This window comes from Dermacentor andersoni, chromosome 7 (genome assembly GCF_023375885.2).
Source record: "Dermacentor andersoni chromosome 7, qqDerAnde1_hic_scaffold, whole genome shotgun sequence".
NCBI classification, from domain to species: Eukaryota; Metazoa; Arthropoda; class Arachnida; order Ixodida; family Ixodidae; genus Dermacentor; species Dermacentor andersoni.
In genome coordinates, this window is record NC_092820.1 from 49,882,288 (window position 1) to 49,907,793 (window position 25,506).

At 43.9% G+C, this 25,506-nt stretch overlaps 1 protein-coding gene across 1 annotated transcript in view; it reads left to right on the forward strand.

Moving 5' to 3' along the window:
- The first annotated feature begins 312 nt into the window (after window positions 1-312).
- LOC126534457 (A disintegrin and metalloproteinase with thrombospondin motifs 13-like) overlaps window positions 313-25,506 on the forward strand; it is an 86,477-nt gene continuing 61,283 nt past the window's right edge. Inside the window, exons 1-5 of the mRNA XM_055072916.2 lie at window positions 313-436; window positions 3,390-3,514; window positions 20,428-20,493; window positions 24,919-25,064; window positions 25,139-25,176. Of these exons, the coding sequence (XP_054928891.2) occupies window positions 337-436; window positions 3,390-3,514; window positions 20,428-20,493; window positions 24,919-25,064; window positions 25,139-25,176 (475 nt within the window). The 5' untranslated portion in view covers window positions 313-336. The remainder of the gene's footprint in view (window positions 437-3,389; window positions 3,515-20,427; window positions 20,494-24,918; window positions 25,065-25,138; window positions 25,177-25,506) is intronic.

A 25,506-nucleotide genomic window follows, 5' to 3' on the forward strand; every position in this document is an offset into this window, starting at 1 on the left:
GAAAAAGATTTACACATTCATAACTACGTTGGTGTTAGCAAAGCTGAACGCAAAGCAGAATAAATTATCTGAAACTTTCTTGTGGCCCCATATCTCGCACATACTCCATTATCAACCACCGCTTCAGCTCTTCATGTTGTTGTAGGAAACGGGGTATTGTGTTTGGCATAACATGTTCAAAGTCTGAGGAGGACGCATTATGATGTCCGGAAGCATCAGTTTCATAAAATACAATGCAATTGTGGCAACACGATTGTATTTTGTTTTCACTTGAAATTTGACACGCAGTTTTTTTCTTCGTGTAGCACAAAGACTCAAAACATACCAAATGTAGGCATGTTAGGCGCTAGCTTTATGACCTATATGGCTTCAATTCAGCGTTCTTCGCTCGTGTTGCATCTTTTCCTGGCGTTTTATATTACCGCATCGAGGACAGGTAAGTAGAATATAGACAGTTAATTTAAGCGTTCAGAACATAGTAGCCAAGCAGCTGTTTATTGGCTCGATCATTGGAAAGCAACCTATCTTAGGACGTCAGCGGTATGCTGTGCATTAGTAATCATACTACCTCATTTAAGGTGCATTTCGTTTCCAAAGTGTATTTATGTCAGATATAGCATTCTCTTTCGCTAGTCTAATCGGCAAAGCAGCTTATGCTAGGGTATGCTTCACTGAGTAGCGCCTATCCATCTCGCTGAAAAGGCGAAATGCATGTGCGTTACGAAATCAAACGTACATCAGTGGCAAAGTTTTCATCTCTCGATATCAAAAGGCATTCTTAAACACCAGTGCACCAAGCGAAAGTCTGCAGCATCGGTCGCATTTCGTCAGATAGGCAAGCTCAGGAGACATTGCTATGCAATTATCTGAAACTATACAGGCTGGACGCTACCACTTCAGAGCAATAATATTCTTCTTCGCTCTCTTACTGGAAATTCGTGTTGTTTATGTTATCATTCGTCAAAATACAATTTTTATAATTTTCTGCATTTCCAATATGGTGTATTCCGAAGTTTCGGGGCAACCACTAAGTAGATGTGTAGCTAATATTCATTAAAGGCTTCTCTATCACACAACAGCATGACCTTACTTTGTGGAATGCTACGAGTGCGATGAGAGAACAGGCGTACGCTACGATTGAAAAAAAGGAAACCAAAACATCACACGCTTTTTTTAGTATAGGACTGGAAATTGGTAACTCTGCAAATTGTATGAGCAGGTGATGCAAGGATGAATATGAGAAACAGTGTAGTCGCCAATTCCAGAGTCATATAGCGTATAAACTCCGAATTGAACAAGTATTTCTTGGATTTCATGTCCCGGAACATGTTAGAAGCTGGCTACGCTGACTCATCCCGTTCGAAGATGTAATATATCCTACACCGCAATGTCGATTAAAGAAACACTTTCTTTAGATAACTATTATATTGCCGTAATGTTTCCAAGGGCAGTATTCGATATGGATTTTACGGGTCTCATGGATTTGTTATTTGGGATATCGGACAAAACACTATCACGTTATGATACATTAGCGGAAATTGGGTACACTGTAAGTCACGGAGGAAACATGGGCCAGTACCAACGAAGCTTCTCAACTGTCAATGTCGTTCCCTACTGTGAAGCTGTGATCATTGTAAATAGTGCGTCGTCGTCATTTGGCTTAAGATTGAGGCAAGCCCCAAGGCGATATGTTTCGCATGTGACGTGGGCTGCACCCGCAGTTGCACATGCCACAAGCATCTATGTTATCGCTTCCCTGTGGCAAGAAAACCTCTATTACTTGGTGCTAGTGTGATGTGTCATCACCGTCGGCGCGAAATTTATTTAGATACATTTTAAATTCAAATATAACCGAATGCAGTGTAAGGTAAACATTGATCGTGTGAAAGCGAATACCTTTGCGTTTGCATATGGGAATACTACTGGGTGGTTCGGATCGTACGTGGAAGATTGTCAACTGTGAACCAACTAAACCATATTTCTATGAGTATCTGGTTTGCGCCGCAGGCATGCGCCGCATACATTGGAAATATGACACTGCGTGTTATATTTCCAGTGAAAGCAAGAAGAAAAAAAAACGTGTTTTTCTATAAGGGAAGTTGCCCTGTTCTGAGCAAAGTGTCTAGAGAGGGTTTTCTTTTGGCTCAGAATGCCTAAAAGTGACCCTGTGCATAGATCTGGGCAAACAAAAGCAATTCTGCCATGTCAAGTCAAACCTCTGCCCCTCACTACGGCTTTCCACATCGCTGATTTTAGGGGTATAAGCCCCTTCAATTTCTATGAATATAAAACAAGTGTACGGGGTTTTCAAAAGAAGAAGGCAGTCAGAGGAGTCAATTGCCAAAAGATAATATTAAAAAAAAGTTAAAGTCTCGTTTCCGCGACCATGGAGAACTCCAACGCCGGCCCGCAGTGGTGGAGAACAGAGATCAACCGACCACATACAACAAAATTGCGCAGCACTTTTATCTCGGCAGGAGAGACTTTCCCCTTCCACACAAGAAGTGAAACAGAGCGCAGGCATTGGCCCTCAGATTATTGCAAACAGGCTCATATCCCAACCCGGCTTTATTCCGCAAAATTTATCCGACACCTATGCCACTAGTTCTTGCAGGCACTGCAATGACATCGCTAGCATAGACCATATGCTCTGGCGTTGCCCCTTGTTACGAGGCACAGAACAAATCAGTGAAGACAAGTGGCTCTCCGCTATCAAGAGCCCCGATGCCGGGGCGCAACTATGGCCGGTCCAGAGGGCCCACGATGCGGCGGTCGGGCAAGGCCTGACTGTCCCAACGTGGGAGCGGCCCGCAGCGCGCTGAGTCGCGTACCTCAGGACCTTATTAAAGTTTTGTATCCATCCATCCATCCATCCATCCAAAGGGCCATTTCACGCACCAAAGTGGCTCAGTGGCAACGAGCTTGTGCTGTGACAAAAAAAAACAAGGTCGCGTGATCCATCTCTAGACACGACTGCACTAGGACAACCGCGTGAAAATCAAAAGAAAGATATAATTGGGCACTTAGGACATTTGTCGCTGAGACTCGTCAGTGACCCTAGCGGACAATGACGCTGTGTTTATGTGGAAATGTGAAATGGCTCTGTGAACATGTATGAAAACATGTTTAGCCGCAATGAAACGGAAGTGTATGTCGGTGCTCTTTCGGTTTACTGTGATTTTTTCGCGTTATTTTTGTGATGCGTTCTCACACATTGACACTACATGTAATATTGGAGGAAACTTGAGATCAGTTAACACTTCAGAAATTTCATAAAACGTTTCATATAAAGCACTGTCTTTTCACCACACACGCCTGAAGGGCTAATTTTGTCACATGTACAAGATTGTTTTGGCGAAAGACTAAGTCTTTTATTTTGCACTCCCCAGGGGCCGCTTCAAGCGAACACAGTGGATGGAAGATTTCCATAGTTATTTTTGAGGACTCGAACCAGCAGCATCCCAACAATACCGTCAAAGCAAAAGAAGCGTACTACGAGGAGATGTTCAATTCCGTAAGATCCAGATTTGTGCTGCAAAATGAAGTGTACAGAAAAAAAAATGTGCGAGAGAAAGTTAGTAGAACGATGACTTTATTACGATACAATTTTGTAACTGTAGCCGTCGGAAAAGTGACATATAGCAATTATTGAGCATTCTCTTTAAAATCACGCATAAAAAAGCATTCGCAAAACAACTGTGTTGTCTCCAAAGCTCGGCCGTCCTAAAGATATCAAGAACGTGGTGAATAGGGTGACTGGTTCGACAAGAGTGCTATTGTGATGGCGTCCTGTGTACATAAACATTGCCTCAACAGCTGATCATATCTAGTCATTTTGATAGGCGGTAATGATTGATCTTTTACGAGAAAATATTGCCATCCAAATTGTACACTATTCCTTTGAAACTGTAAGGAGATATATGCTGTAAATAACTCGCGTTCCTTGCCTTGGGTTAAGGTGGTCGCCCCTTTGGTATGCTACATGACAGTGGAAGTCTTTACAGCTCATTCACCCTGCAACGATCACGATAATACAATGCACCTGGAAGCCGCAAACTGAAAGAAATGGCAGTGGTTTCTGTGACCATTGAGACAAATTATGGCGACGTAGTGTAACGCAGAAAAAAAATACACCAGCGCATTCCTTGTGCCACCTATTGTTTTCATTGCAATGCTGCCACATGCGCCTAAAGTTTCACAGAACCAAGCCTTTGTTTGTGTTCCATTTCTCTGCTGGCGTTTCCTTCGTTATCGCTCATTTTACTTCGTCTTCGGAAGTACGTAATATATATTAGTCGAATGTGGAGAAATTGCGACCTGTTGCACTTTTTGGTGAATATTGATATATACGTACAAGCCTAGCCATAACCTTCGTACTTAGACGAAATTGCCCTCTTTCATTAGTATGAATTTATTAGTTACATGAACTGACTTATAAAATACGAGTATATATATATATATATATATATATTCGGGCAGCGTGAATACTGCTGGAACGCTCGATGGTCAGAAAACCGCAGATTATGGTAACAAAAAATTTGAGCTCGTCGCTTCTTAACATCTTCTGCACGAAAATTTGAGCTAATGCTCTTTTTCATTCAATCATTTTAATCATAATTTTAATCATTACCGGGAAACGCTGGCCGTGAACGCTATTCATGAAGGCAGGCTTTGTGGTAGAAACGTGGCCTCTTGCGTGGGCCGCGATGTGACGGAGCCGAGCGCAAGCTGAAAGTATTGAATGGAACTGGACGCGACGCTCCGTGGCCCCCGAGACATCCGCGCGCCGGTGCGCGCAATTAGCTCACGCCACGGCTTCTTTGCGAATCGTAGAAACGCTGGAAAAGGGGTTTCCTGGAGTTTTCGCGTAACAGAATTGCGTTTTTTCGTATACTCAAATTACAATCCGAGAGCTATAACGTCTGTAGGTTGTATGTAAGTCAGTGTCCATGTATTTTAACTTGAGAAATTCAATTAGTTCAGTAAATTTCTTGCGTCACATGGAAGGTCTTGGTATCGGTGGTTCCAAAACCTTTTCGCCGAAATGTCGTCCGACACCGACACCGAATTCTCTGCGGCACGGGCGCCTTAACGCAATCGCGTTAATAAATTGGCAGCCCTGCGTGCGTGTGTGTGTGAAAACTTTTATTGTAATGATGTCTGGAGGCTCGACATCTTAAGCCAAGGCGGGCCGCTCTCACGTTGGCACTGTCAGGCCAAGCCTTTCAGCGACATCATGGGCCCTCTGGACGGCCCTTAGTTGGTCCTGAAACAATGGGCTTTGAATCCTTTTCTCCCACTGTGTCCATTCTTCAACGAGGTTGGGGAGAGTCGCGGAACACCCCGCCCGCATATGTTTGATTCCAATGATGTCATTACAATCGTTGCAATCCATCTTAATCTCCTTCTCTGGATATGTTTTATTAATGGTGTGCGGTGTGGGATGTGTACCCGTTTGCAATAAGCGCAGTGAGACTGCCTGAGCCCTGTTCAGTTTTGAATGTGGCAATGGGAATTGTCTGCTTCCTAAATATTCATGTTTGGTAACGTCATTGTATGTTATTAAATGATCTCTAGATTCCCTGGCTTGATGGTGAACGGCTCGGTTGTGACTGTCACGGTTAGCCAGACCTCCTGCAAAGTCATGAGCAACCTCATTGAGATTTACCCGAGTCTCGTTTCCCCATATGCGCAGGAAACCATCGGATTTCAGTTGTCATAATCACAATGTTTTCAAAACGTTTAGCTGCAACTACAGCAACGTAGCCTTTATCAAAACCCTTTACAGCGGATTTTGAATCCCTGTAAATGCAGGCCCACTTATTACTCCTGATGGCTAGAGCAATTTCCGCTTGTTCCGCCGCCATGGCAGCCCTGTACAAAATACATTTAATGAGCAGATCTTTTCTGACGACATGCCCGTGCTCACGAAAGCGTAGTGTTGAGAATACCTGGAAAGTTGCAGATTAAGTAAACACGCATTTCATGCACGTTCGTATGTCCGCTGTATGCAACAAGTGTAACCTCACAGCTAAAAATGAATGAGCTCTAGAACAATCAGAGGTCTAGTTCATCCGGAAGGATTCGTGTTGTCATCATTTTTTTTCATTGATACAAAACATAAAGCTTTGGTTTACCTCAGTATGGGAAACTGTAAACAATTCACCTTCCAGATAAACAATACCAGTGCCACAATTTTGCAGATAAATAGGCAAGAAATAATTATCGACACGTTTACACGCAGCAATTACAATAGAATCAACAGCATTAGTTAAGGGGCGGCGCTGAAGACATGCGGTATCCTCCTGCTACCACGTGTACAAAAGAAATGGCTCTTACACGGAACGCTGCCACTGGTTTGTGCGTTTTAGTGAGAACACCTCAGGCTGTAAACGCTCAGTTTCGTAGCACGCGAGCACAGTTGTTTCAAATTGCTTGATTGCAGAAGGGTGATAGTTTGTCTCACCACCTTAGAGTCATTAAAATATACAAGTGTTAAATATTTCTGAGGCGTGTTCACGACAGTCTTTAAAAAAACGATTCGTTTAGCATAGTTTAGCATAGGCAATGCACGTCTCGATCTCGCATCATTTCTTTCAGAGATAGCTGCTTTAGCTATTGAAAACCCTTCCAGTCATTCGCCTGTTAAAAAGATGCCACGAAAAACTCAAACATATATATTTAAGGACAAAGGGGTACACATTCGCTCAGTGACTTGCATAACTTTGGTTTTTATGTAGCTTATGAAGTGGCGTGAAATAATGGGTACCTATTTAAATATGAATATCCACTTTTGTACCTGTTGATATGTCCATTTTCCTCTGTTGATTTTGCCGTAGCCCATTTATGAATAAAACAAACCACTAAGTTTGCCGTACATGCAGCTGTGTGCGACCCTTCCACACAATAATTTATGAGGAAATTGTCTGAGAACCAGACTAAACGCATATTAGATTCTTGGCACTTAAATGAATGATGTCGTGAATCACTGAAAACCTGGTCAAATAGGTGACAACATTATAAAACGAAAAGTTGGAAGATTACTAGAATACCAGAAAAAAATCTAAACCCCCGTTGCCCTGCCTAATGATGAGAAGCTGCCACACGCAAGCCGTCACGCATTCTTTTGTCATTCGTCAGCTGCGTTCAAGTGGGAGAAATCCGCAGGTAATTTATTTTCTACAGCAAGCAAATTAGCTATCCTTTGCCACACGTTTGACAGACCACACTTCTAAAATGGCTATGTGCACCTTGAAAATTGTGTACATTTATTGATTTAATAATTCCTTGATTTATTTATGTAATATATATGAATATTTCTTTGTTTAATTAGTTTTTCTATATTCCACATACCCAATAACGTAAGCTTACTGCAGAGGGAAGAAAGAATGTTAGAGCTTGCTTAAAAGCAATGACAAAATTACCGCAAGTTATGGAAGAAATGTATACGGGCGATCGACATGATCCTTACAGAAAACTGCTGAAAGGCAAAATAGAACAGGATAAAAATTGAAACACTCATGATAAAAAGAACGATTAAAAGAGCAAGAAAGAAAAAGCCCATTATCGCGGCAAAAATGAGATGATCATTCGATAGATCAATACCAGTAAAACCAGTGAACAAATAATTCCTAAACAAGCAATCTGCAATAGAAGCAGTGCACATGATCACGTGGTTCCAGTCTCATGACCTCTGCTAAATGAGAGAAGACGAAAGGGGTTTGGAGCCACAGCCCGTGCAGCCCACATTCTTATAGTTGTCAACTGGATACATGAGTCTAGATTTAGGTGTGCTGCTTTCCAATGTATTGCGGCAAAGTGTAAAGTATTCAGTGATTTCAACGCGATAATCAGTGTACATGGCAGCCGGCGCGTTATACACCATAAGTGGCACTGATGGTCGAGATACACCCAAATTGACATCTTTTATACATAACTACAACACTGCTTGCGCTCACGGTGACCTAACATATTCACCATAGTCTGTTGCTTCTTGCAGCTGGCATTTTTCTTTTACGCTCGAGCGATCTTGGCCTTTTACCTGCTCTCCCTTAAAGCGAATCTGTTACCTTCTAGTTGGCCGGTATTACTAGCGGCTTGCTCACCCGTACCTTGTGTTCCGCGCATTGCGGGCACGTTAAAGATTTCCTGGTGGTCAAAATTGATCCGGATTCCCCCACTACGGTGTGCTTCATAATCAAATCGCGGCTTTGGCACGTAAAACCCCAGAATTGATTCATTCATTTCGCCAGGCAGAAAGCCTACAAAAATAAGGCTGAATGAGGATGGACCTGAAACGGTAGCTGCAATATGGCATTGTCTATCAGTTTCCACGTAGATGAACTGTTTTATTTTATGTCCGTACTAACTCTTTCCTTACTGCGCCCATTGGGCATCGTTAGCCCACTAACGATGGTTTGAAACGCTGGTTTCGAAACTCTCCGCGCCGCTCACGGAGACACTGCACTATCGGACATGCAGGAGGACAACTACTCTTTGTTTTCTAAGCAGCTCGCTTCCCTCCCCCCCCCCCCCCCTCCCAGACGGTGATTTTTCAATGCGAGGAGCTCATAACTGGAAGGACCGCACCGCAGCGTTCAATTGGACATTATCGCTTTCGCATTCACAACTCATGAGAAGTGCTTAGGTAAACTTGTTTTTCACCTCTCGGCCAACTGTAAGTTAGGAATGTATAGGGCAATACAGGGTGTTTAAAACTTAAAACTGAAAAATATTCAATAGCTCGTAGCTTGAGCGAACCAAGGTAATATTGTTTGCCCTCGCTTGAACATATTCTGAGCATTATTTTTCCATTCCGCCTAATTAGATAATTCAAATTAATTTATTAATAATCTTCTCAATTATTATAATTAGGTGAAAAGTGTCAATTAGAAGTGTTTTGAGCAACATGGAAAATTCCCGACACAGCTTTTTGTGGTTTGGTACGCGCTACATAAAAGCCATTTTCTGAACGTGAAACAAGCCAGCGAATACACGCACATTGCATGCTCAGAAAAAGACTTTTTTGTAGCACGTATTGAGCAACAGAAAGCTGTATCGGGAGTTTGTCATGTTGGTCTTAAATTTTGTCATGGACAATTTTCATGGAATTATAATAATTGCGAAGTTTATTAATTACCTAAGACTAATTATGTAAATAGGCGGAATACAAAAATTAATTGGAGTATCTCTAAGAGACGGCGAACAATATTACCTTGGTTCTGTCCAGCTACAAAGCATTTGCATATTTGTAATGCTCGGCTCAATTTAAGTGAAACACCCTGAACAGCAAACATTTGTTTCTGTAAGATTCATGTGGGCTTATAGCACACTTACATGAAGTGAATCAAACGTAACAAATTATTTATTATACATCACGTTTTATGGTAGTTTTGCTTTTCAACAACAACTTTGTTTACTTGGTAATGCTCGCAATAATTGGATTAGTTTTTGAGTAGCCAATTGCATGTCATCGTTTACGTCTTTGCCGAAACGTGCTATTTTGATAGCTCCAGCTACTTGACTAAATCTGACAATAGACAGACACGTCATAAGCATCTCGAATAGCTACAAAATTGCCGTATTAGCACCGACTGTTTTAGATTTTCATTCTCTCCACTCGCCAGCAAACAATGGAACAACTTACCTTCAGATATTGTCATCGGTTAATTCCTACAATACTTTTTACAATCTTATGAGATTTAGCTACATGCCTCGCAGATATCACTCGTTAACTTCATTCCATTGTGTTGCAAATAACATTGAAGACTTGTTATTATTGTTCTCGATTTACTTAAGTCATTCTCTGCTCTGTAAAAATTGTATAATGCACAAAAAATCCGTAACATTATCCACTTTGTACTACCCTTTGTTTTTCTACGTATTCATGATTTACTATTGGTTACTAATATTGCGCGTTTTGTATGAACAACAACATTGTAGTACTTTCACTACTACACTACAAATTAGTCCGCCTGTATGATCACCCTATGACTTGTATTTTTGTATTGCATGTTTTTTCCCTCCCTGCAATAACTCCTTCTTCTGATTCGCTGTATGTTTAAATGAATAAATAATTAGCTAACTAAGTAAATAAATAAATAAAATGAAATAAAACAAGAGACATCCTTCAGTAACTAAACTTAGCGTGAAGTACCTTATCTAAAGGCATGAAGTGTAATGTATCTAATCTACAGTGTCTAAATGACGAATGCCCAAAGGATTACCTCCTTCCCACAAACAGCTTGCTGAAACTAATTCTTATTCGCGTAACAAGAGCGCAGCTTCACATTTGACACATTTTTTATAAGTCCGACCACTGAGCCTCTTTTTCTTTCAATAAATCTGTCTCTCTCTCCAGGAAGCGCCTTTAGGCAGCATTCATAGGCGGTAACAGCTGCTGCTTCATTTCTGGCGCTTAATGCATTCTATGACTTCTGTGATACATACAAAAGTTATAGGCCAATAGCGAATGTGGTTATTTGTGTTTGATATGTGCGGTACTCATATACACCTATTTCAGCGATCGTAGCAGGCGATCACTATTATTGTAGCTCAATACCATGCAACTTCATATTAAATTACGTCGCAGATTTGCCCACCTTTTGAAGGAACGTGCGCTTGATGACATCTCTTAAGAGTTATTCGTTTAGGCCTAAGAGGCTAAAAAGCAAAACGAACATGGAGGAGGTTCATCAGATGTTTGCCGACTATTTCAAGTGGTGCCACTGCATAGCGATGTCCACTTCGGGCGTTGATGCAAGGGAATCGCCTATGGGCAACTTGTCCGTTTTTCACTAGTAGCATTTCCCTGGCTTCAGCAATTATAAAGCGTATCGCTTCACACGCGACACAGATAGGTGCACTGTGGCATTGAGTGACTGCAACCTTGTGTGCAAGGTGTTCATCCGTTACATCACAGTACTTTTCTCCAATGCGCACATTCAGCCAGTTTTCAGCATGGCTGCAGATATCTTCGAAAGGAAGTGAATCAAAATTTTCGAAGAAAATCTTGAAAGCTAACTATCAGTGAAAATAAACGTGTGAAGAGCTTAATAACATTCAAGAAAAGCACCAGTCCAGCTGGTTGTTTTTATGGTACTAGAGTAATTTTAATAAAATAGGTGGGAAAGTAACGTAAAGAAATCGATTGCTTCTATTGATTCATAATCATGATCTGGTTATTTTATGTCCACTGCCGGAAGAAGGCTTCTCCCTGCGATTTTCAATTAGCCCTGTCCTGCGCCAACCGATTCCAACTTGCACCGGCGAATTTCCTAAATTGATTGCCCCACCTAGTGTTCTGCCATCCTCGACTGCGCTTCCCTTCTCTTGGCACTCATTCTGTAACCCTAATCATCCACAGGTAATCTAACCTGCACATATCATAACCAGCTGAGCTCCATTTGTTTCTCCTAATGTCAATTAGAATATTGGCATTGGCTATACCCTCTGATCCACACTGCTCTGTTCCCGTCCCTTAATGTTACGTCGAACATTCTTCATTCCATGGCTGTTTGTGCGGTCCTTAACTGGTTCGCAATCTTCTTTGTCAATCTCCAAGTTCCTTTCCCATATGTCAGCAGCGGTAAAATGCACCTACTGCACCCCTTTAGTTTCAATGATAGTGGTAAGCTTCAAGTCAGGAGCTAACAATGTCTGTGGTATGTGCTCCCACGCATTTTTATTCTGTAAATTTCCTTGTCATGGTGAGCGTTCCCTGTGCTTAGTTAACCTAGGTAAACGTACTCTTTCACAGACACTAGAGGCTGCCTGGTGATCCTGAAATCTCTTCTTCCCTTGCCCGGTTATTAATCGTTATCATTGTCTTTTCATAATAATCTTCAATCCCACTCTTACACTCCCTGTGCTAAGGTACTCAACCATTCGTAGAAACTCGTGTCCAGTGTTGCTGAACAGAACAATTGCATCTGCAAACCTAAGGTTTCTGAGATATTCGGGGTTGATCTTTACTCCTAAGCCTTGCCATTTTAATATCTTGAACACTTCTTCCAAGGACACAGTGAATAGCATTGGAGTGATCGTGTCTCTTTGTCTGACCCCTTTCATTATAGGTATCCTCCTACTTTTCTTCTGTAGAATTAAGGTAGCTGTGAAATCTCTCTAGATATTGACACGTGTACTTATCTTTATCGAGCGACCACGTTTCGCCACCTAACAAATATAATCGCACAGCGCGGGACGCGCCTGCATTTATCCGAAGTTTCTGGAAAGTTATCGATGCTTCTACCCGGCTGTCTGTTGTCGCCGAACGTTGTGTTATCTGATTTCATCACCTGACGCGAATGGTGTAGAACTTTGTGGAAGGCACGCGGGTCCCAACGATTAGTCTGGAGCATTCGACGACTGTTGTATAAAAGCCGACGCGCTCGACCCGCTGATCAGATTTTCGACGATCGCCGAGCGTGTTCGCCGCTATCGTTCTGCTATAAGTGTAGCCTGTTTTGTGGGCACAGGTTCGCCCAATAAAAGTCCGTCAAGCCATCAGGGCTCACTCTGAAGCCGGAAAAGTGCCGTTTCGCTTACGATAAACTTTTGTTCCTAGGCCACGTGATCAGCAAATCAGGAGTACGCCCCGACCCACAGAAGACAGCTGCCATCGCAAAGTTCCCTCAGCCAACCGACAAGAAGGCAGTGCGCAGATTCCTTGGCATGTGTGCCTACTATAGGCGCTTTGTCAAGGACTTTTCACGCATCGCTGAGCCGCTGACAAAGCTAACTAAATGTGAAGTCGAGTTCAAGTGGGAAACGCCGCAGGCCGACGCATTTCAAGAACTCAAACAACGCATGCAGTCGCCGCCCGTACTTGCGCACTTCGACGAGCACGCCGATACCGAAATACACACTGACGCCAGTAGCCTAGGCCTCGGTGCCGTCCTAGTCCAGAGAAAAGATGGACATGAACACGTGATAGCTTACGCTAGCCGGTCGTTGTCAAAAGCGGAAGGCAATTATTCTACAACCGAAAAGGAATGCCTCGCCATCGTTTGGGCTACGGCGAAATTTCGCCCTTACCTCTATGGCAGGCCATTCAAAGTGGTCAGCGACCATCACGCGTTGTGTTGGCTAGCTAACTTAAAGGACCCTTCAGGACGGCTGGCGCGGTGGAGCCTCAGACTACAAGAATACGACATCACTGTAACATACAAGTCCGGAAGAAAGCACTCAGATGCCGATTGCCTATCACGCGCCCCCATTGACCCACCGCCGCAAGATGACGAGGATGACGACGCCTTCCTTGGCATAATAAGCGCGGAAGACTTCGCCGAACAACAACGAGGAGACCCGGAGCTAAAAGGCCTCGTCGAGTATTTGGAAGGGCACACCGACGTTGTCCCTAGGGCATTTAAGCGTGGATTATCTTCGTTCACGCTTCAAAACAACCTACTCGTGAAGAAGAACTTCTCACCAGTCCGCGCCAGCTACCTTCTTGTTGTACCGTCGGCGCTGCGTCCAGAGATACTGCACGCCCTACACGACGGTCCAACCGCTGGGCACCTCGGATTCTCCCGGACGCTGTCGAGAATACAGGAAAGGTATTACTGGCCGCGTCTGACCGCCGACGTCGCCCGTTACGTCAAGACTTGCCGAGATTGTCAACGACGCAAGACACCACCGACAAGACCAGCAGGATTACTACAGCCGATCGAACCTCCTCGCCGACCATTCCAGCAGATTGGGATGGATTTGTTGGGGCCGTTTCCGATGTCAACATCCGGGAATAAGTGGATCGTCGTGGCGACGGACTATCTCACCCGCTTTGCTGAAACTAAAGCTCTACCAAAAGGCAGCGCAGCCGAAGTGGTGAAATTTTTCGTCGAAAACATCCTGCTGCGACATGGTGCCCCAGAAGTCCTCATCACCGACAGAGGAACGGATTTTACAGCAGTGCTCACCCAAGCCATTCTGCAGTACAGCCAGACAAGCCACAGGAGGACAACTGCCTACCATCCGCAGACGAATGGTCTCACGGAGCGCCTGAACAAGACCCTCGCCGACATGCTAGCAATGTACGTCGACGTCGAACACAAGACGTGGGACGCGGTCCTGCCGTACGTAACCTTTGCGTACAACACGGCGGTGCAAGAAACAACACAGATAACGCCGTTCAAGCTGGTATACGGCAGGAACCCGACGACGACGCTTGACGCCATGCTGCCGCACGTAACTGACGAAGAGAATGTTGACGTCGCTAGCTATCTCCAGCGCGCCGAAGAAGCCCGACAGCTCGCCCGCCTGCGAATCAAGAGCCAGCAGAGGAGCGACAGCCGACACTACAACCTCCGACGACGCTTCGTCGAGTACCAGCCTGGCGACCGTGTTTGGGTCTCGACCCCAATACGCCGCCGAGGACTCAGTGAGAAACTATTGCGCCGCTATTTCGGACCCTACAAGGTCATTCGACGTATTGGCGCACTGGACTATGAGGTCGTGCCAGACGGAATTTCGCATTCACAGCGGCGCCGCGCACGATCTGAAGTGGTCCACGTGGTGCGTCTGAAACCCTTTTACGGACGCTGACGAACTTCCTTATTTTGTTGTTTTCCTTGCTACGGGTGTTTTTCATTATTACTTTCGTTTGTATGCAGCATCGGGTCGATGCTTTTTAAGGGGGTGTATTGACACGTGTACTTATCTTTATCGAGCGACCACGTTTCGCCACCTAACAAATATAATCGCACAGCGCGGGACGCGCCTGCATTTATCCGAAGTTTCTGGAAAGTTATCGATGCTTCTACCCGGCTGTCTGTTGTCGCCGAACGTTGTGTTATCTGATTTCATCACCTGACGCGAATGGTGTAGAACTTTGTGGAAGGCACGCGGGTCCCAACGATTAGTCTGGAGCATTCGACGACTTTTGTATAAAAGCCGACGCGCTTGACCCGCTGATCGGATTTTCGACGATCGCCGAGCGTGTTCGCCGCTATCGTTCTGCTATAAGTGTAGCCTGTTTTGTGGGCACAGGTTCGCCCAATAAAAGTTTGTTTTGTCGTTCACAGTATTGCTACTGTGTTCTTTGCCGTCACGACCACGCGACAATATTTTCCAAGATATTTACGTATGCGGCCCGTACGTCTTGATTAGGCAATGCATCTGTGGCTGTTGGTATCTCTACGTAATCAAATGCATTCCTCGATTACCTGATTGATGGCATGGGTTCAATTCATTGTAGAATATCCCATCCTGAAACCTGCCTGTTGCCTTGGTTGGTATGTCCATTGTTGCACGTAGTCCATTGCAGATCATCTTGGTGAATATTGTATATAATACTGGAAGTAAGCTATTGGGCCAAGAATTTTTCAATTCTTTAACGTCTCACTTCTTGTGGACCAGTATAATGTTTGCATTCTTCCAGTTTTGCAGGACCCTTGAAGTCGACAGACGCTTCGTCATAGAGAGCCGCCAGTTCTTCAATCACTTTGCCTCCTCTACATTTCATTAAATCGACTGTGATTCTATCTTCTCCTGCCGCTTTTCCACGTTTCACTTCTTGCAAGGTCCTTCTAAACTCATCCCTAGTTTAGAAGGATTCGCTGCAACCTGTTCATTACTGCTTCGAAATGAGGTATCGTGGCTCCTCTGTGTACTCTATAGGTCAGTATATAATTCGTCCACTTCTTTTACTATGCTTTCGAGATTGCTTATGATATTACCCTGCTTACCTTTCAGTGCATACATTTTGGTTTGTCTCTATGTCAATTTCCTTCTCACTCATTTCATGCTGCGGGCATTTTTACGGCTTCTTCAGTCTTTGTCACGTTAAAATTTCAGATATTCCTTATTTTGGCCCTGTTCATTAGTTTAGATTATTCCGAGAATTCTATCTGATCTCTTGAGTTGGACAATTTCATTCTTTGTCGCTTTTTTATTAGGCCCTTGTTACTTGGGAGAGCTTGCCTATTTGTTGCCTTGGTCCCTTGCCTCCCCCTAAATTGCTGCCTTGAAGGCAACCAAGATATGGTTTCATTCATTACCTCTATGCCATCTATTAAAAAAATTATGGGGTTTTACGTGCCAAAACCACTTTCTGATTATGAGGCACGCCGTTGTGGAGGACTACGGGAATTTTGACCACCTGGGGTCCTTTAACGCGCACGTAAATATAAGTACACGGGTGTTTTCGCATTTCGCCCCCATCAAAATGCGGTTGCAGTGGCCGGGATTCGATCCCGCGACCTCGTGCCCAGCAGCCTAACACCATAGCCACCGAGCAACCACGGCGGGTATATGCCACCTATCGTCATCTCTTCAAATGAAGGTGAATGATAACTCTCACTAGCCTATGATCCCTGCACTTTACCCTCCTTATCACTTCTACATCCTGCACTATGCTGGGACCGGCATAAAGCATGAAATTAATTTAATTTCTTGTTTCACCAGTAGGGCTTTTCCAGGTGCACTTTCTGTTGTTAGGCTTGCTGAAAAACTTGTTCATTATTTTAAACTTAGTCCTTTCTGCGAATTATACCAGCATCTCTCGTCTAGCGTTCCTAGAATTGGGCCGTAGTTGCCAATTGCTTGTTCACCAGCCTGCTTTTCCCCCACTTTTGCTTTGAAGTCGCCCATTACTACAGTATACTGAGATTGAACTATTCTCGTCACTAATCAAACATCTCCATAAAACTGATCTACTTCATCATCATCGTGACTGAATATTGGAGCGTAGGCTTGTAATACCTTCAATATACACCCGTTATTAGGTTTGATTAGGACTACTGCTACCCTCTCACTAATGCCATAGAATTCGTCAATATTGCCCGCTATGCCCTTATGTATTCGGAATCCTAGCCCGTATTGTGGGGGGGGGGGCTTCTTTTTCGAGACGCCTCTATAGCAGAGGACATGGGCGTTAGCACTGTAGAAGCCTCTCCAGTCCTTCTAATCTCACTAAGGCCGTTGATATCCCAAACAATGGCTGATTGTTCCTGAAAGACACCTGCAAGCTGGCCTCACTAGACAGAGTTAAGGAGTTAACGTTTGACAGGGTCAGTTTCCATGATTGATTTTTTATTGATTATTGATAAATTTTTGTGGCAGGGATCGATTACATTTCAACCGTTATCAATTACATATCCGATTGAACTAATCGTAATTGTATCAGGAGCGTATTCTGTAACGTGTAAAAGTCTGTGTGGTAGGTAGGTGGTATTTAATAAGACTGTTCACTCAGGAAACACAGCAGGAAATACAACATTCTTACTCATGCTAGCGCAATATTGTGAAACTAGCGATGACAAAAACACGTGTGCAAAACATATGCCAGAAGTGCCTAAACGGTACTTACATCGTTCTGAAAACGATACCCTAATTTCAGCGAAGTCAAGGTGGCGCCGTCGGTGCCAAACAGAATACACAAGTATATGAGATGGATGAACGCGCTATTAAAAGCTGAACGAATTTATAAAGATGACTGTATCAAAATGACAAAATTTACGTAAATAGATCAAACGAGTGATGAAGCTGCTCGAAAACCTAGATCAAATATTATTGAGCAGACGTCTAAGGTAACACTAACCACCTGCCTACTAACCGGTGTTTGAGAGACAAAGTAATCGACAAGCAATAACACAACCATTTCAGTTCGTGAAAATATTGAGAGCTTGCACATCTCATATACACTTTCTCCTGTGCCAGAAAAAATACATATGCCTTGTCAAACGGCAAGCAACTACAACTTGGACAATGAACGGCCAGGTGGCTTGTGACCTTCCAGTTGACTTTTACGGGTGTTCTCGAAAACAATTTTTGTGGATCTCTATTTCTGCTCCACATAAGAGACAAAACATGCTAGAACAACAATAGGTGGTTAACAATGCCTACTCACTCGAAAGCTCGCACTTGCAAGTTACATTGATAAAAATATTGGGAAATTCAGTCGGATATTATTGTAAGACTTGGGGAATACGAAGGGTGAAACCTAATGCCAGCTTCTCCTGCGCCATAAGAAAATAGGTCAACAGAAAAGAGTGGATGAGAGACAATAGTGCATGAAAAAAATTTGCGGTACTTTTCCCGTTGCAAACCGTCTGCCCTCAAAGCATATGATGGTGATGTTAGCAGAAAACGAGCGTGACAAAAGGACTTTGTTCATTTCCACGCGTGCTTTACATAAACTCGTGGTTGTCACGCAAACGAGCCATTTTTCTTTCAAGATTTATGCACGCTGTTTTATTTTAATAACTGCAGCGAAATGGTCCTCTTGATGGCATTCGTCGTCCGCAGGGTGATACGTTGAGATGCAATTTCTGTGTTATTGAGTATAGCAATAACTCTAGCAAGATTCATGTGACGACAATTGTTATGTTGTTAGGCAACGTGTCTTGCTCAATGGCAATACCAGATAAGCACAGCGGCAGTCAGCGCTGTGTCAGGTGAACGTTTCCTACATAGTAGTGCATCTTCGGCGAGCTGAGTGCTTGTCGAATATGCGATTCTCATGCTTCCTAAATAGTTTACACGCGTGGCTGCATCAGAAGCAAAGAGGCAATAGCAAAAGTCTTCCAAATATGTCAGTGACGTCTTTGTTGGTGCCTCATGTAATATAAATTTATGATGACACAACAGATGGTGGAAAATGCCCCGCTCCTGAACTACGGACAATATCTTATGTGATCCAAAATTTATTTATGAACAAAACTGAAGAAATTTATGTTAGTAAGCCAACTCTGTTACTCATTTCGGGATGTTTGTAAGATTTTTTATAGTCACAAAGAAGCTCAAGAGAAATAGGGGACTTTGGCCCTGTATTCGACAAAACACGATGCACAATATTTAATCTCTACACTTTGTTGACAAAAAACAGCAATACAACCTTCGATTCTCTTAGCTGCGATGTTGCTGTAGTAAGCTGGACGTACATATCTTCTGGTCTTGAGCGCGGTGCATCTTTCAGTCGTTTTCAGTAAAAGAAATACTCACCGCACCATTCACCTTCTTTGCTGTCGACCAAAAGATGGCATTTACCGTGTTGATAAAATGCTGTGGAAGGACCTTCGTTGCTGGTACATTACTCATGGCTTTTCAAAACATTATGTGCACACAATGTTGTCAGATGCAGTAAATAGTCATCCCTCCAAGCTCACGTGCACCAAATAGAGTGTCATACAGACAATCGAAAAAAATAAACTTTGGCTAACCAGGAGGGATGTGTGTATGGCAATATAATATTCAAAAATGTATTCGGAGGAACCTAGTTTGTAGCGGATAAACTAGAATAAACATAACAATATAATATTTTCATTACGAATCTCCGACAGATAGGAAATGAAAGCCAAATGAGTTCACCGATGTTAATCTGGAAACCTTGCACGGTCGTTGTACAGCACTGGAAAATTTGGTAAACATGATTATTCTGTAATTGTCCGAGGATCCGCTATTTAGTTTGAGAAATAATAAGCGTTAGTCGTCGCCCATAACTGTTACCATTCCAGCCTCTTTTGTCCAATTATAATTTGAGATTCGAGTTTAGTTCCCTGATTATAAAGGGGAAACTTTCTCGTGGCTTCCTATAACGCCCAAAATTTGAAGGAAGGTGAGTCTAAATCAAACATCTGCCAAGTCCCCTATTGTCCAACCAACATTATTTTTTTTTACAAAATTAACTCATGTGGTTGCCAACACTTCTACCAGAGTTGAGCTAAGTACCAACGTAGTTCTTGCTGCACACTAGGATGGATCGCGCATAACCGCATTGTAACGTATCGCAGCACTTGCTTCGAAACCATAAATTACGGACACATATTCCACTCTGCATGAGTGTTCTTCATAGTGCTCCTCTTTCTATCTCCACATACGCATTTATTCACTCGTCTAACAGAAACGCCGGAACATTTAAGGCAATTATATGTGGTGAAACGTAACGAAAAGTAACTTACATTCCGGGCAAAGTAGCCTAAACAGCGTCAACCGCTGTGCAATGCATGCGATGAATAAATGTCATGTTGGCAATCTGAACTGCCGAGAATATCTGTCAATCAGCCTCAGCGTAGCTGGTGCGTGGGAAATTCGGCCCAAGCTCTGCCGGACACTGCGCGCCTATGAGAAAGTTTATTGTATGGCGTGACCTTTACAGAACGAGCGCAACCGATCATTTTCATAGGTGCTTCTTTTTAACTTTGTTAGGACCTGGTTATATAGAATGATAATCGCTTAACGTGTTTCGATGTACAGTAGTAGCAATTTCGATAGAGCGAAACTCTTACTAGGAGAAAGTTTATCTTATATTAGGTCCGAGCCAGGCCAATTACTTACCTCTAGCATGCAGGTTGACTGCCACTTTGTGAGATGCTATAATTGTAGCTTTGACCATATGGCGAAATTATGGCCTACCATTTATGTACCTAAAACAAAGCACTCATTCTCGTTGATGGTGATAACTGAAAAGGTTACGCGATTCTTTACATGCAGGTGTCAAGACGCCTCGATCTGCTTTCTAACGGGCGCTTCGAATTTGTGAGACGTGAATATCATCCGGTAAGTGCGTAAATAAGGGACGTCATCAACGTCCCGTTCACTTCTGCGGCCTTCACGATGCAATCACGAGTCATGTCGCCAGCAGCCGTGTTATGAGCGCCCCCAGCGGGCAGTACAGATGACTGCAGTTCATGCTACCTTCTCGGTTGCCCTTTTCTGGATGACCCAACCTGCACAGTTATAAAATTTTAAAAAAATCATGAAGAAGGTATTTGTTTAGTAAAGACTAATTTAGATCATTTTTCGTGATAACATTTACACGGAACCTACAGACGCATTTTTGCCGCCACCGTGCGGTTCCTCATCAGTGACAGCGTGTGCGGGCGAGCCGGCGAACGGGGTTAGATTACGCGTGCGCGAGAAGGAACGCGGTCCGGATGCTCGCACTCTCGTGTCGCGCGCGAGGCGGGGGTCAGACGAGGGAGGAGGGGCGTTCTTCTCCTGCGGCTTCTAGGGTGCCTCGATGTCCTCCTTGCCCGCCGCTCCGTACAGCGTGGAGACAACCGCGGCGTATACCACGGCGTTAGCCACGCGAATCGCACACGCTGTAGTAGACACCTTTGGGGGATGCCGCAGGGATGCGTTGCCGGCGCTCCTGGGTCTGGAAAGCAATCTGCGACGTGGCGAAAGTGCGCGCCGGCGTGGGCCTCATCTTCAAAGTGATCTGCGATGTTTGCAGAGTGCGTGTAGCACTGGTAGCTTCGTATGCGCAGTGCTTTCAGTGTTTAGTTCTCTTTGAAGCGAGAGATGCATGAAGGTCAATTCGCTTGCTGCTGCCGCGGTTCCTCACTCCACAATTCTGACAGTGAGTTTCCGCGCTCATCGAGTTATCTGTTTTCATGTTTACCTGTGCGCGCCTGACACCGTGCTGGTTAATTTAGATAAAACACGTTGACGGGCTAGTTGATTTGAATCCATGATAAATGTGTGAGCGCGACTGTACAAGGACGTAGAAAGAAGCACACATGCAAATACAGCGCTCTCTCTGTGTGTCTGTTTTTTCTAAGTTTGCGCTGAGCCGCGCTTACAGATTCTTCTATTGTTAAATCAGTTAGTAAGCGAATGTTTACAAGTTTATACCGCAGATAAAGCTATTATCCTTATTTGTACAGCTATCTGCCAATTTGCAATCGCAAGCGGTCATACACCTTCCTGACGGAACTGCAATTTTTTTTTTTCATCAGAGAACGTACAATTGGCTTCATACTACATTTTTTCTTCTATAAATACATCTCGGCTTTGTTTCTTCCCCTGTGGCGTGTCTGTTACAATGATGCTTTCGAAAAACATAGTATGCGCGTTAACACATGCATGATATTTGTCAAGAAGCTTGAAATGAATGCGGTTATGAAGGGAACCTTTAAAAAACAGATCAGTGCCCTTCCGCTCTATGAAGAAGGATGACCAACAAAGCTGTAAATGTGGACCCTTTACTGGAAAACCGCACCTCCGCCGTGGATCGGCGCGGTATTCACTATCTTCGGTATCGGCCAACGTGTGGGCGCTGCTTAACGCCTGCTTGACCTCCACCGTGGGTCGGCCCGGTATCGCGCTATCTCCGGGATTGCTCTACGTATGAGAAATAGTTTGTCTATGTCCAAGGAGAATAGAGGTGCTTCGCTGTAAAACTAGACATTTTGGTGCCACTAGCACGCCTTGTAAAAGCTTACTGAATCAAAAGTTTATCTTGATAGGCTGCGTCAGGACCAAAATGCCTTACACGACATAGAGCAGTCGCCAATGAGGAAAATTACATCAATGCTCCTGGAGATTGTGAATATCGGAAAACACGAAGAGTTTGAGAAAAAAAAACGGTCATTCTTGGACGCTAGTCTAGGAAAGTGCGCCAGGGATTTGAAAGAAAACAGCGCTTTACCCTGCCGGACTTCGCAAACTGAGAGGGTGCCTTCTCAAAGATACATTTAAAATTACCCGCCGTGGTTGCTCAGCGATTATGGTGTTGGGCTGCTTAGCACGAGGTCACGGGATCGAATCCCGGACACGGCGGTCGCATTTCTATGAGTGCGAAATGCGCAAACACCAGTATACTTAGATTTAAGCACACGTTAAAAAAACCCAGGTGGTATAAATTTCCGGAGTACTCCGCTACGGCGTGCCTCATAATCAGAAACTGGTTTCGGCGCGTAAAACCCCTTAATTTAACAGTTAAAATTTTCAGGAGGTGTCTACAGACGCCTGTGTTTACCGAGGTTCTAATACTACAAGTTTTTATTACGCAGACCCTACAGCACAGCGTTCTATTCCCAAATATTATATTTCTTCAATGTCTGCAGAAATATTAGGTCAATTTTATGGTGATGTACGTTATCCACAAACCGGAATTATCAAAGGTAGCTCTCTCGCAGTTCTCCTCTGGCTGTCCATTCGGAATGCTGGCTCACCACATCTACTCGAAGTATTTACTGAAGCCCATCAAAACGCTTCTCAGGGCAGACCAGTGATGTTTCAGTGAATTCCATCACGAATAGGTATGTAGTAGCAATGATGAGGCAGCGCAGCGAAAGGCGAGACAGAGCTGCCGCTGACGCCGGCCGCCTTCCGTCCGTGTTTTCCTGCGGTCACGCCGAACGTGCGTGTAGTGTCCGTGCCTACAGCCAGTGCCTCTAATGGCAGCTCGGCAAGTTTCAACCTTGGGAGAAGCGTTGGACTCGCACGTCCTGTAGCGTCGGAAGTCGATGCCTCTTTTCGCCACGGAGCGTTCTGATACAGAATGTTCCTGTTGTAGATTTGGGTTTATTTGTGTCTACTTGTCTTTACGTAATTTAATCAAGTAAACACACGCACGTGTCATTAACAGGTATTTCACGACATGAAGCAGCTGTTGCTTAGCGGCCTTACCCCACAACCTTTATTTCGCAGATGCGGTATGCAGAGTTGACGACACTAGACTGCTTTTACGCTACCACCCACAACGCTAGCACGCGCACGGAAGTGCAGCCGATGGCTTCTACCCTAAGCCGACCGCCGTGCGCTAACTCCCCGCAGTAAATCTGCGTTGTTCAATGTACGCTTCGAGTGGAAATGTCCCACATCGGCTTCACTGACAACAATGTGTGCCGAGCCCTTCGTACACGGCAATGTGCTTCTCCAGCTTCATTCTAGCTGTAATTGCATGTCGCACACAGTTGAATGCATTTAACTGCGGTTTAAGAAGGTGCCGGCCACACCCAACACAAATCAGCTGCTGCAAAACAAGGCCGCTCGTGCACTTGTCAGGTTAAAATGTTTGCATACGCTTTATAATAAGGTGTCAACACAGCAGCGAAGCTCTGCTGGCATGAAAGCTTCAGCTACATAGCAAAATGCTTAAATGGCTCCGCCAGCAAGCCGCTGAGTGGAGTGGTCACGGCACATCCACTTGGCTTCGTCTTTTTAGCCATCCAAGCGTGCCCCGAAACCCCAGAGACCTTCGAACAACTCTTCTTCCCCATCTTCTAGCCATCATCGTGACGTAATCTGAACTATCACCTTAGAACACAGACCCGGACATGGGTTTTAAAAATTAAAGTTTCTGCCCTCTCTCCCTCCAACCCACCACGTGTAAGGACCGCGTTTGCTGTCGTTAGTGAGGCTGAATGACAACGCCAACGCTAACCGCGATGGTACAAACCTGCCTCTGACGTCTGCATAGTTTGTCCGAGTCCCAGTTACTATCCCAAGGAAGTGTACCTGGGCCGTGTAATTAGTAGGGCAGCTAGCCGGTGGTCTACTGGAGCCGCAAGAAAGGCACCAAGGAAAACGAAGCGAATCAAGAAGGGCCGAGAGTTAGGCGGTGTTTTAAACTAAGAAATTCTTGTTTAATAAAGAATGAGCTAGCATGAGACGGAGGTAATTTGAGATCACTGTGAGGGCCCTCGTACCTGCAGTTTAAATAAACATGCGTTGATGATGATGATTATGACCGCTTTTGGTAAGAATCCGACTTTTTAAATAAAGCAAATGTTCCTACAAAGCTACCGCTTCTTAACTCTTGCCATATAGTGACTATTTGATCCGTTGTACTACAGCTGGTAGCGACTTTTTTAACCATTTGTTCATGTTTACAGTATTTTCTTCATCTTGTGCCTCGTATAAGTGTCACATTCACTCATCTGGCGTAGAAACAGCTGCAAAGATTCGATTTCTATAGAATTTAACAATTTCATTTCCCTAAATAAACCTTTACGTAGAACTCGAACACTATATTTCTTTCAATAGATACACCTAGCGAGATGGCAAAGACGCCACTTACTCTTCGGCTACAATATGAGGCAAAAATTGAAAAGAGAAATATTTTGCAAGCAACAAGATCACTAATATGGAAGGTCATGTTTACCCGTGCACGTGGTTATCAATGTAGTTGTTCTGTATAATCGCAAGATAAGTGAGCTTATCTGTGAAAATATTTCATTCCTTCATTTGAAGTTATCCGTGGAACAAAGCCAAGTTCTGTTTATAAAATCTGGGAACTCGGCGAATATCAAAGATATCTTTCACCACTGGAATACGCAGCTGGCTAAGGATCTTGAAAGCCATACACATGGAAAAGACCTTATTATTCTAATAACGAAGTAAGTATGGAGCTCCCTATTTCTTAGTAACTTGTGCTTTTTCTGTCATTCTAATCCCTGACGAACTTATGCAGACGCACCATCAGGGATCCTAACGGCGACAGACGCACTGGCAAGTATGTCATGCATAAATTGTGATAATGCAGTCAGCAGAAATACATTACATTTAAGACAAGCATATGGTTATTTAACCTTCTGAGCATTTTTATGTGTAAGTGGTCTCAGAAAATCAAAAGGAAAGGTCAACGCAGCCAACGCTTTTCTTGAGCATCAACTCCTGAACTGCCACTGATGACCGTTTCTGGCATTAATATATCGAGTGATCTATTTTAATAAAGACAGATTTGAAAAACTCGATGATATTATTATAGCCAAAGCGATATAGAAAGACCTCGCCCACTTTCTAGGTATCTGTCCAACGGAAAGTGGTAGATGATCGTAG